Genomic DNA, 12,815 nt, shown 5'->3' on the forward strand with positions numbered 1-12,815 from the left:
TTGGGCTGTTTGTCTTTTCTTATTGAATCCTAGGAGTTCCTTATATCTGGATACTAGGAGGGAAGAGAATGATTAAACAAACGGAGATAGGAAAATGAAGACCTTGGAGGGATTTGGTTTGGCTGGATTATACATACATAATGGGGACTGACAGGAAATAAAGCTGAAAGGGTAAACTGGGGATAAATGAAAGGCTATTAATGCCAAGGTGAAGGTTTTTGAACCGTACTCTGAGGGGTATGAAAATCACTGAAAATTTCAGTAGGTGAGTGATCGTTTTGGGAAGAATTCCCTATTCCTTTCTACTTTCTGCTTGTCAGGACTGAATGGACTTTCTCTGGGCTCCTATAAGTCATTCATTCATATCCTCTCTCTCTTTCTCTCTTCCCTTCGTCTCAGTCTATTCAGACTGCTCCCATCGCTTACCATAGACTAGGGTAGCTTATCAACAGCAGAGATTTATTTCTCACAGTTTAGAGGCTAGAAGTCCAAGATCAAGGTGCTGGCAGATATGGTGTCTGGTGAAGGCCCACTTCCTGGTTCACAGACTGCTGCCTTTTTCCTGTAACCATACAATGCAGGAAGGGCAGGGGGTGCTCTCCAGGGTCTCTTTTATAAGGGCACTAATCCCATTCATGAGGGTTCTACCTTCATGATCTAATCACTTCCCAAAGGCCCCACTACCTCCAAATACCATCTCATTGGGGGTTAGATTTCATCTCATGAAGTTTGAGGGGAAATAAACATTCAGTCTATGGCACTCTTTCCCTACTGCACTGAACTGATCTATTTCTGAGACAACTTCCCAACGAGAGGGGTGCTGAAGCTCTGTTCTTATTTCCCAGTAATTAGCACAGTGCCTGTTTCAAAATAGCTGCTCAGTAATGATTACTGAACAATTCAAGAGCTCAATTTTAGGAAGCAGAGTACAAAATCAATGGGTGGGAGAGAAGACAGTCCAGCTCAGTTAGAAGCTGGAACATCACCCAGGTGAAAGGTAGTAAAGGTAGCGGAGAAGGGACAGTGATAAAAGCAAAATAAGAGGGACAACCGGGAATTACGTAGTGACGTTGAATGCTGCATCTTGGCATCTGGCCAAATGCAGAGTGTGAAGGAGGAGGAGGAGGAGGAGGGTGACTCTGAGATTTTGAGCCTCAGGATGGGGAGAAAAGTCATGCCTATAAGTAGAGGAAAACACATCAGGTCAGAATCTCAGCAAGTGATGATAATTAAAATTTTAAACAAGTATAAAGTTAACTTATAATTGCTTAGCATTCTGTAGTTCTCAAGGCTTTTAGCTTTATAGTGGTAAATAGCACGGGGTACTCCAAGAAAGGGAAACTTGCACCAAAGAGGGAACTAGAAATATGTGCAGATTTCCTGGCTCTTCCCTTAAATTTTTGCCTGAGAGCTCAAATTTAAAAAGTCGTCAATCGGTTGACCATGCAATTTTGTTTCTGTAGAGCTTCCTCCTCAGCTGAGGAGACGAACGTGGATATTTGGAGCTGGTCCCTTAGATGCTGCTTTATGCAGGAATTGATATCTTATTGCATGAGATGCAGTGGATGTGAAGCAGGTGAGAAGCCAAATGCAGCGACACCTTCCTGTGGGCTGGCTGCTGTTGGTTGTTTGCGATAAGGACTATCTTGTATTTTGGAGCATCAGTCAAGACTGGAGATCTAAGATGATAGTTCCTGAGCTCAAAAATGATCCCCATTCTCCATCCTAAGAATTATCTTTGCTCAGTTTGCGGGGGGAAGGGCGACAGGGGTTTGGGGTCCCTAATAGGTGTCCGGAGCTGCTTTTGCCATGCCTCTAACCCTAATTCTGCTTACTCACAGGAATGGAATTTGGCCTGTGGCCAAAACAGCCTCAGCCATTCTGTTAGGTCCTGTCTAGGGCAGTTTCTGTGCCACAATGGCCAAGCTGAGGGTTTCAACTTGTATAAGACTGTCTGACATGTAAAGTGGAAAATGTCAACTATCTTTACAGCAAGTGTTCTGATCCCTGCTTGAGAATGTTAACACCATGGAGATAGAGGCTGTATCTTCTCTGCAACTTAATTCCCAGAAAAAGGACCAGTAAATTTTTTCTGTTCCTCTTCTGCCCCCACTTTCCTTTTTCTCTTCTCTGTTACCCCTTTGCTTCTCTGGCAGCAGTCAGTGTCATTCAAGAACAAACAGAATGCCAGGCTCTGATGGAAAACAAACAGAGCACAGCTACTCAGCTGGGTGCCCCGAATGCTGTCTGACCAGGTGCTTTCTGTGCTGGGCTTTGAAGATGAAACGTGCTTCCTGAAACTCACCATGACCCAAGACTATGGTGATAGTAAGCTGTGATTCCTTACGAATGTTACAAATGTACAAGATCAAGAGTTTAGGCAAAGTCCCACAAGATGGGAACCCTAATCGCAGGCACCAGCCCAGAAAGCGGAGTGTGTGTCATGGTGAGCTTTGGGAAAGGCTCCAAGGAGAGGACATTTTAGGATACCCCATGCCATATATATATCTCAATTCTTTAAGAATATCAGTGAAGCTAACAAACTACTAAATAGTGACGTTCATGATGATGCAGATTCAAATTCTGACTTGGTTTCCATGGAGCTCCGCATTGGGCTATGCTGCCACAGAGCCAGCTGCCCCATGGCTCACCTCCCTTTCTTGCTTTCCTAAGAGGCCTCATGTGCCATGTACAGACATGAGCACACATGATCAAGGATTACCTATGACCCAGGAAAGAAGTCCACACAGGCCCTATAAGCAGACTTTGTCTCATTAGACATGGGAGTGAACTAACTGGAAAAGGACCAGAGTGGGGCCTATGGGGAAAGCTGCAGGGCCAGCCAAGTAATTTAATCTTTTGGATTTGGTTTCCTTTTCCAATAAAACAGTACAAAACAGAACAATTAGATAGGGCTTAGTTTTTGTGCACGGAGGTATTCTGTAGTTCTACAAACCTGTGGTTCTATGAATCTGAAACTTCTAGTACTAAGCTTTCCCCAACTTGACAACCACCTTGGACGAAATGTTGTAATTCTGCCCTGTGAACATCAGGAGTCATAAACTATTATCTCAGGATCTGCTGAGGCACTGAATTACCACATTGAGGAAACCAAGTCTCACATAGCTTGAGGCCTGTGGGCTAAGTCTTTCCAGTGCCTGAAACAGCTGTCCCACCCACGTGACACTGTCATATTTCTAGGGAACATCTTCTTTTCTATTTAAGCTTTGCAGCCCTGCTGGGATAGAACTCTGTCTTTACTGGTCTCTGGGAAGGAACCCAGTGTGTCACAAAGAATCTTTCAAATCCAAAGCTTGAAGTCTGCCCCACTTTCCCCTTACTGTCTCTTTAGAAGAGTCATCATAGCAGGCACAAATGAAGCTTTCCATGAGTCCTTTACTCACAGTGAAAGAGATTCTTTTTAGATTCCCACTATTCCAAAGTCTTGAACTCCCCAAAGAATTGGAACCTGAGAAGATCTGACAAGTCATATTCCTGGAATATCTCCTGAGTGGTCTTGTTTTCTGAACTGACTCTCCATTTTCTCTTCTTCTTCTTGGTAAATCTCCCTTATTCAACCAGACTGGGAGACGTTTCAATAGAGTAACACATTCTCAGGAGACTTGAGCTACACTGCCAACGTGAATTCTCCTCAAACCCAAATGAAGTGTGGACATGCCTCCTCCTCCTTGATTTTTTTTCCTGCTTGTGTTTTGTGATTGGTATTTAAAAAAAAAACCAAAAACACAGCATCCCTGTTGCTCTACCCATCCTTTGCTGCTGTCTTTAGCTTTTTGAGGTTTCATGTTCCTGGACCTACTTCTTTTCCATATACTTTTCTTTGCTGGGTTTTTAGAGTGTTCAGTTTGGCAATTAGTTGTTGAGTGTTTCTTGTGTGTCAGGAGCTGGGGAAAATGTTAAAAATGACACAGACATTGCCAATGGAGCGCTCAGGTATGGTAGAGACAGACAGCTAAAGTGAGCTTCCCTTCCCGAGGCAGTGTGGAATTTCCCCCATACCTGACTCTTTCCAGTCCTAGAAGCCTTCCAAAAACAACCACAGCCCACCACGAACGAGTGCTTATGTCCTCCTCCCTCACACAGGCGCCCCCAAAATGGTTTGGTTTAAAACGATTATGTTCTGATTCTTCGTGAGCTTTTCTGCAAATAATTAGATGTCTCATGAGCCACTACTCCCTGACACCCCTGCAGAAGATGCACACATCAGCACCGTGGAAATGGCACAGTATTATATGACATCTGTAAACAGTTACAGAGACAAGTTGGATCTCATATCCAACCAAGCATCCACGCTCACTTGTTCTTGCCTCTTTGTCTCCTGTCCTAATTATACCTATGAGGTAGGCACTCAAATAAGCTGGGCAAACAGTCATGAAACCTAGATTTGGCTAATACCCTTTGACAATGGATAATGTTTATGTGTATTGCCAGTTGGGCGTTTTCTTTAAACCCTACAAAGCAGACTTGACATGGAACATCAGGACCAAGCCATTCACAACCACCCCAGCATTGCAGAACCTTGCCATGACTAGCACTTCTGTGGTAGCAGTGCTCACAGAAGCTCACGCCATGACAGGAAGCTACACCCACACAAAGGGATGTCTAAATACCAGATGGGGCACACCAGGGAGATGAGGGGATTCAAACAGTCTGTGATAAGTACATTTGTACTTTATTTTCTCTTTAAAAATAACACACACACACACACACACACACATACACACACACAGAGGACAGCAGATCCACTGCAAGTGAGTGTGATATGGAGTTAGAGCTACTAGTAGGATGGGCTGGATTAGAAGGGTTTTTGCATTCATTTGGCTGGGTCAGTTTCCTCATCAGGTGTTTCAGGTGAGGAGGTCAGCTGTGGTTGCTCTTGGAAAGAGTCCCCTTCAGAGTTTGCGGTATGGCCTGCTTGGGTTTGTTTCTGTGGCTGAGCCGGTCCAATCAGATGACCATATGGCAAAGTCTCCTGCCTTCCCAGCTGTCCAGAGTTTCTCTCCAGCAATAGGGAATGAGTGGTATGGCGATCAGACCTGTGGAAGGAGATCAGATGGACTCTTGTCATCTTGGTTTTGTGAAGAGATGGCATATCAGCTTTTAAATTTTTAAAGTTAAACAGCCGTCAATTGCTGAAGGAAGCTCAGTGGAGCATCCTGGGATTCTGTCAGATCACCAAGGTTACGAGCAATGCTTGTTTCCTTGTCTGTGAAAAGCTTGGACCAGATGACCTCTTAGGTGTAGACATTATAAAAGCTCATGCCATCTGTGTGCACATGCTTGCCTCTTTGAGGGACTCTATGCTCTCCGTACAGTTCCCAAAGGCTGTCATGGTATCTTTTGGTTTGTTTTTTAGCTTAAAAATGTTACCATGCTCTTCCTGTCTTATAAGCCAAGAAGTCATAATTTAGGCCATTCATGAGGTACAGAATTCCCTTTGTGTAGTTTCCAAAGAGGTGGCTCCTGGGAAGCACAAAAATCTGATGAGGGCATGGAAGGGTGGGAGAAATTGGAGCTAGGGTTTAGGACAGCAGGCTCCAGATCAAAACTCAAGCATTATATCCAGCTCCTGAAGAAGGGGACACCTTTCTAACTAGAGAGACAAGGTCTCCAGTTAGAAGGCTGAATTCCTGTACCAGTTGTGGGGGATGGGAGGAGTGTCAGCAGGGGGGTGTTAAATGTAGGTCTGCCTACATCCAGACAAAATGTGGTTTATCAATTATCTAGCTTAAAAATCACACAAGCTCTTGAGAAGACAATTAACCTAGTATTAAGGGCTAAGAACATGCTTTGAGGTGGGGCAAAGATCCCAGGCAAGACTGCAGGTACTTCAGAAATGAATTGATAAGGCTATAAATTATACATGAAAACTCTTTAACAATACATAAGGATCAGGCTCAACACCAAAAAAACAAAAAAATCCCATTCAAAAACAGACCGGAGGGTGCCTGGGTGGCTCAGTAGGTTAAACTCCAACCCTTGGTCTCATTTGAGGTCTTGATCTCAGTGTTGTGAATTTAAGCACCACATTGGGCTCCATAGTAGGCATGAAGCCTACTTAATAATAATAATAATAATAATAATAATGGATTAAAATAAATTAATAAATTAAAAATATGCAGAGTACCTGAATAGATATTTTTCCAAAGAAATGGCTAACAGAAACATGAAAAATGCTCAATATCACTAATCATGAGGGAAATGCAAACTGAACCCATGATGAGATATCACCTCACACTAGTCAAAATGGATAGTATCAAAAAGACAAGAAACAATAAGTGTTGGTGAGGATATGGGGAAAATGGAACCCTCGTGCACTGTTCTAGGGGAATAGAAATTGGTGCAACCACTCTGGAAAACACTGTAGAAAACAGGAATATCATTTGATCCAGTAATTCTACTTCTGGGTATTTACCCAAAGAAAACAAAAGCACTAATTTAAAGGGATACATGCATTCTTTTTTTTTTTTTTTTGCAGCATTATTTACAATAGCTGAGGTATAGAAGCAACCCAAGTGTCCACTGATAGATAATGGATAAAGACGTGGTGTACTGTGGTGAGCATAGCATAACGTATAGGGAAGCTGAATCATTATATTGTACACCTAAAACTAATGTAACATTGTGTGTCAACTATACCCAAATAAAAAAACTAAAGAAAAAAAGATGTGACACATATATACAATGCAATATTGTTCAGTCATCAAAGAATGAAATTCTGCCATTCAAGACAACGTGGATGGACACAGAGGGTATTATGCTAAGTGAAGTAAGTCAGACAAAAAGACAAATACCATGTGATTTCATTTATATGTGGAATCTAAAAATCAAAACATATAAACAAGCTAGAAACAGACTCATAAATTCGGAGAATAACCTGGTGGTTGCCAGAGGGGGAGGGGTGGGAGGGTGGATGAAATGGGTAAAGGAGATAAAGACATACAAACTTCCAGTTGTAAAATAAATAAATCATAGGGATGAGAAGTATAACATAAAAAATATAGTCAGTAATGTTGTAACAATGTTGTATGGTGACTATGGTGAGCATTTGGTAATTGCCAGATCACTACATTTTTACAATAATTTATGCTGTATACTTGAAACTAATATAATACAGCATGTTAATGACACTTCAATTAAAAAATAAAATTGCAGGGGCACCTGGGTGGCTCAGTTGGTTAAGTGACTGCCTTTGGCTCAGGTCACGAGCCTGGAGTCCTGGGATCGAGTCCCACATCAGGCTCCCAGCCCCAATGGGGAGTCTGATTCTCCCTCTGACCCGCTCTCTCTCTCTCTTTCTTTCAAATAAGTAAATAAAATCTTAAAAAATAATAAAATTGCAGTAAAAAAAAAGGCTAAGGGCCAGAAACTTATCTGAGTTGTTCCTGCTTCTGGAAAACAAACATGATGGTCACTAATTTATAAGCCCATTTAAGATGTTTCTAAGTTGACTGATCATTTATCACCTAGTTATCTATTGAAACCTTGACCCTCACTCGTTTCCATAAAAGATTGTGATGTTCCACAAACCTCATCCAAAGGATATTTTCCAGTTCTGAGTCCGTCAAGAATTCAAAGCATTCTTGCTAACCAGACACACTGCTCTCTAGATAATGAAATGCCGGTGGTAGCCCTCATTCACGAGTGGGGTTGGAAAGCCACCAGAGGCTGAACTTCCTGTAACTGCACTGTCACATGTATTTGGAGGCAGGCTGTGAATGTTTTCTATAAATTACTGAGAGAAACAACCTTTTTCTTGTTTGTAAGAGACATTAGGGGAAACTATTTTAAAATGGTATAATGTAAACAAGACTGTAATTACTATCTGTTTCATGACATTTATTTACATACAACATTATACAAGAGAATTCTCTCTAATCTTTGTAAAGGTAGTATGTCATTAAGTCAGAGTTAGAGTTTGAATCACAAATTTATTGTAAAAATATACCAATTTAATAAAGGTGTTGCAGTAGGTTTTCTATTGTAATATTTTTATACTAAAATGTGACAAACAACATAGAAAATTGGTCACATCCAATAAGGGGGAAAAGTTTGGAATTAAATGCTGCAGATCACAGGCCATCAGTGCCCCTCACCTGGACCAGAGATGACTTGGTGTTAGCCCTCTGAGAGAGAATATACCAGGTTTGGGTGGGGAGACCACTGTTAGTTCTAGGAAACACTTCTGCTACCCAGTGAGTTATAAAAGAGGCTCATAACTGCAAATGGCTTTCAAAGAATAATTTTCTAGAGGTCTAAACACTAAGTATCAGATTTGCAAATGAGGAAGAGTGCCTAGAAAATCTTAGCAGAACTATCATTCTCTGGACAGGTGCCTTTGCTTAGGCATTTCTGGGTCCTCTAGGGAGATGGGATACAAGGTTAACCTTGCCAAGTAAATTTTAGATCTCTACTAGTCAAGAGGAAGGGGAAAAATTCATTGCAAGCATGGCCTTGAAAAGGAGTGTTTCAACCAATGTTGAAGATTTGTGAGGTAAGATTTGTGAGGTTTTTTGCAATTAAGAAACTGGTGGGAGGTTCAGCTGTAAAGGAACATATCTAAAATAGTAGAGTACAATTAAGTTTTCAAATGTGATTATACTATGGAGCAATTATACAAAACAAGTCTCACTGCTATATATAAAGGAAGATACCTTTTGCTAAGCTATTTGGAAAAGATACTTTAGGTTCTGCATTGTCAAAGCAGTGCAGCTAGTACAGGGTGATTCATGAGTAAATAGTATCCTGAATAAGGCTTCACTATTCTATGTAACACTTAGGTTCACCCTTGAAGAGACAACAGAGTTTTAATAAAACCTGAATCGATACAGTAAGACAAATTAGCACTGGCCAAAAGTCTGTCCATCATGTTTTTCGGAAGTAGATAATTTCAGGATGTTTACTGTATCTACATTTCATAAATTCTATTTACAATCATTATCATCTACCTCTTTTGGGCAAAGTTCCAATGTTGTCATTATGCTTCAAAAATAGAATTTGAATTCCATTATTCCAAATAGATTATTTTAAACTTTTCCAGACTTACTAGAAGAATATAAGTATCTACCCTGAGTATAAATACAGCATCTATTATTCTATATAACTGATGTCATCTAGAATCTAGGAGTAGAGTCCTTTATTATAACTTCATTCTGGAACAAATCACCATATGGCATGTATACCTATATGTGTTGAAACTGAAAACTTGTCCTATGAATTCTTTGGTTTAGAAATGTCTAAATGTGAAATTGGGTGATTTAATAATATCAAGTGTAGATAAGAGATCACTTAAAACTTCTTAGGTAGTAAGTGCAGAAATAAGGATATACAATTTTAAGAAGTGCACAAAAAGCCCATACGTGTTTAGTTCTTTCATTGGATAAAAAATAGGAGTCAAATACTTAACAGGTCTCAAACTTATTTAAAAACTAAAATGGGGTGAAACATTGAAACTGAGAAAAAAAAAAGAAACTGGTGGAAGGAATGAGAATTTGCTAGGAAATAAGATTTTGTACATTAATGCTTATTGGAGAAATGCCTTGATTTTATTCTCTATGCAATTTTGGACAGAATAGCTGAATTAATCTGTCCCCTTAAAATCCCAAGCTTTGGCACCTGGCTGGTTCAGTCAGTAGAGCATGTGACCCTCAATCTCAGGGTCATGAATTCAAACCCACATTGGTCCTGAAGCCTACTTACAAATTTTTAAAAAAATTCCCTGGTATAAGCCAAGGTGCTTAGACAGTGCTTCTTCCAGTGCTTTCTCTAGTGCTCTCTGTCTGGGGAACTGGGGTGGGGTAGACATGCTCCTTACATGGAGCACAATGCCAGGGATGGATCTTGGAAGCACCTATCCCAAGAGTTATCACAGGCCAGGATACACATTTCTTATTGCTTCTTCCTTCACCACCTTGAGATTTTTAAAAATCAATTAATTTTTAAAGTAATCTCTATACCCAGTGTGGGGCTTGAACTCACAACCCCACGATCAAGAATAGAATGCTCCACCAACTGAGTCAGCAAGGCACCCCTTGATATTTTTATACAGAAAAATAAGTTCTCTTCCTAAAACAGACAATAATCTTTTCTCTAACCAAATATGTCCACCATTGAAATGAAGTGCCAGTTAATCTCCTTCCTTTAAACTCAAATATACAGCCAAAAACATAAATGTCAAGTATCCTAACAACCCAAACATTGTAATACTCTCTCTTATTTTCCCTGCTTCATATTTCTAAATCTCTTTTTAAAAAAATACTTTATTTATTTATTTGACAGACAGAGATCACAAGTAGGCAGAGAGGCAGGAAGGGAAGCAAGCTCCCCGCCGAGCAGAGAGACTGATGCGGGGCTCCATCCCAGGACCCTGGGATCACGACCTGAGCCAAAGGCAGAGGCTTTAACCCACTGAGCCACCCAGGGCCCCCCCTGCTTCATATTTCCAAAACCAAGTCTTTTCACTATAAGAAAAGCATGTGGGAAAGTTCTCAAAAATGCTGTCCCACACCACCTAGATAGCTTCTTGATTATAAAAGGAACCTCCACAACCACTGACTGAACAGTCCCTCAGCACAGAAGTGGTGGGGAGCAGCAGGAATGTGGTGGGGATGTGGTATGGGGGGGGACTCTCTGTGGGAGGCATATCTGGACCTTGGGGTCCCTCAGACCCAGCGTACCAGTCCCTGAGCTGAGGATCTGCCTCAGAGAGTGGACTGTGAAAGAGGAGCAGGAGTACCTTGGCTTGTCGGCTGGCTCCGGCGGCTCGGGGGTGCAAAGGGAGGTCATGAATTTCAGTCTGCTGTTTAGCAAAATTCACAAATACCTGGAGACAAGAGTAGGAGAGCAAGAGTAGGTAGATGTTCCCAGAAAAATGGTATCCTTGACCCATCCACCCACCCACTTTCTGTCTGTATTCTACAGTTAATGTATGGCCCTGCTAGAGCAGCTCTGTCCTGCAGGAGGGGAGGGTGGCCCACCCACAAAGCCTAGCCACCCATGCCCAGGATAGGCTCGTTTCTTAGAATTCTGCGCTGAGTCAAAGGAATTCCCATGGGAAGATTCAGAGGACTCCAGGTAGATTCTCAGCTAGCAGCATCCTCCTAACCCTCTAAAGAAACTGAAAACAAAAAAGCAAAAACAGAAGAGGAGTCCAATCTCCCCTCTTTTCTGTTCTTTATTCAATGTGCGCTATGGCTATGATTCCTGCTCCAGCCTTCACCTGCTGGCAAAAAGGTACTGGTGAGCCAGCTCCTCAAAGGGTATATGGAGACTTGCCTATTCCCACTGCTTTATTAAGCTGCCTTAAGGATGTTTATTCAAAACAAACCAAATGGCAACAACAGTAACCCCCCAGAAACAACTCAAATGTCCAAATGGGCGAATGGATAAACAAACATGGTATATACATATAGTGGAATATGACTCAGCCTTTATAAGAATATTCTGACACATGCTACAACGTCAATGAACGGAGGACATTATGTTAAGGGAAATAAGCTAGACACAAAAGGACAAATACTATATGATTCCACTTACATAAGGTATGTGTAGTAGTCAATAGAAAGTAGGACAGTAGTTACCAGGGCCTGGAGGAGGTGGTTAATGGGGAATTCTTGTCTAATGGATATACAGTTTCAGTTTGGGAAGATAAAAATTTCTGGAGATGGTGATCCATTTCACAATATGTGACTATACTCAATGCCACTGAATTGTACACTTAAGAATAGTTATTTATGTTATATATACTTTGCCATAATAAGAAAAAAAAGTGATCACATTAAATACCCTGATTCATGGCACACAGGCTTTTCAAAAATCCCTGAACTGAAATGAATGGGTGCATTTGATTGTATGAAAATTAAGCATCGATAACATTGATCTGAAAAGGAAAAAAAAAAAAAGAGCCACTACCACCAACCAGGAAGAATGAAAAAAGATCATAGTATAGTGGGGAAGGATGATGTAAAGTCAATGAAATTTGCTGATGACTAAAATATTGTTGGAAAACAATTTTGGATCTGCCAAGCTTTACCCTAATGGATGGAGGCACCAGAGCATGAAAAATAAGGCGTGTGGCGCCAGCACTCATGTGGCTTCCAGCCCAGACTGTGTGCAGCCCCCTGCCACACACACGGGGCCGGCGGGCAACCTGCCTGGTCCAGCGTGGTCTGCGTGACGGAGTACTCCTCGATGAGCAGGCTGTCCTTGTGGGAGATGAGCAGCCGGAAGATGCGGGCCAGGGAGGAGGAGGAGACCTGGAACTGGAGCATGTTGTAGTGGCGCTCCCGCTGCACGCTGCCTGGGAAGTTCCCCTGGAAAAACTGTTCCACCGGATTCAGGTCGGGAAGCAAGTCTTCCTTTGGGGATCTGATCTTCATCGTGACAATGTAGCCATCTCCAAACCTAGGTGACATGCAGGGTAGCCCGGCACGGGCCTGTTAGTAGCTGGGTCTAAGGCAATTCCAAAATAAGGAAGAGATTCATCAAAAATATTGAGGATGATAGGCCCATACTATAGAACCTGTGTGCATGTTTAACACTAGGAGGAAAAAACCTGTGATGGTTCCCAGAAAAAAATAGTCTGGTATTAGTCTGTAGAGGTCCAAATGTCTGTGTGGTGAAGTGAGTCATCAGACCTGTGTCACAGCTTCCTGGGTCCAACTCCTGTAGACATGGATGCTCCCTGCTCCTTTCCCTCCCATTTACCTGCTGAAGCCAAAGGTGGATTTAGCCCCTTGTGGAGATCACAACCTGCCCACAAAGGCCTCTGGAACTAGTATTTACTCAGTAATGGA

General features: G+C 41.8%; 1 protein-coding gene across 1 annotated transcript in view; it reads right to left on the bottom strand.

Annotated features, from left to right (window-relative positions):
• Window positions 1-4,677: 4,677 nt before the first annotated feature.
• ABCA4 (ATP binding cassette subfamily A member 4) overlaps window positions 4,678-12,815 on the bottom strand; it is a 130,519-nt gene continuing 122,381 nt past the window's right edge. The window contains exons 49-51 of the mRNA XM_059375441.1: window positions 12,174-12,423; window positions 10,757-10,843; window positions 4,678-5,057 (exon numbers count right to left, since the gene is read on the bottom strand). Coding sequence (XP_059231424.1) covers window positions 5,052-5,057; window positions 10,757-10,843; window positions 12,174-12,423 — 343 coding nt within the window. The 3' untranslated portion in view covers window positions 4,678-5,051. The remainder of the gene's footprint in view (window positions 5,058-10,756; window positions 10,844-12,173; window positions 12,424-12,815) is intronic.

The sequence above is a fragment of the Mustela nigripes genome, chromosome 14 (assembly GCF_022355385.1).
Source record: "Mustela nigripes isolate SB6536 chromosome 14, MUSNIG.SB6536, whole genome shotgun sequence".
Classification (NCBI taxonomy): Eukaryota; Metazoa; Chordata; class Mammalia; order Carnivora; family Mustelidae; genus Mustela; species Mustela nigripes.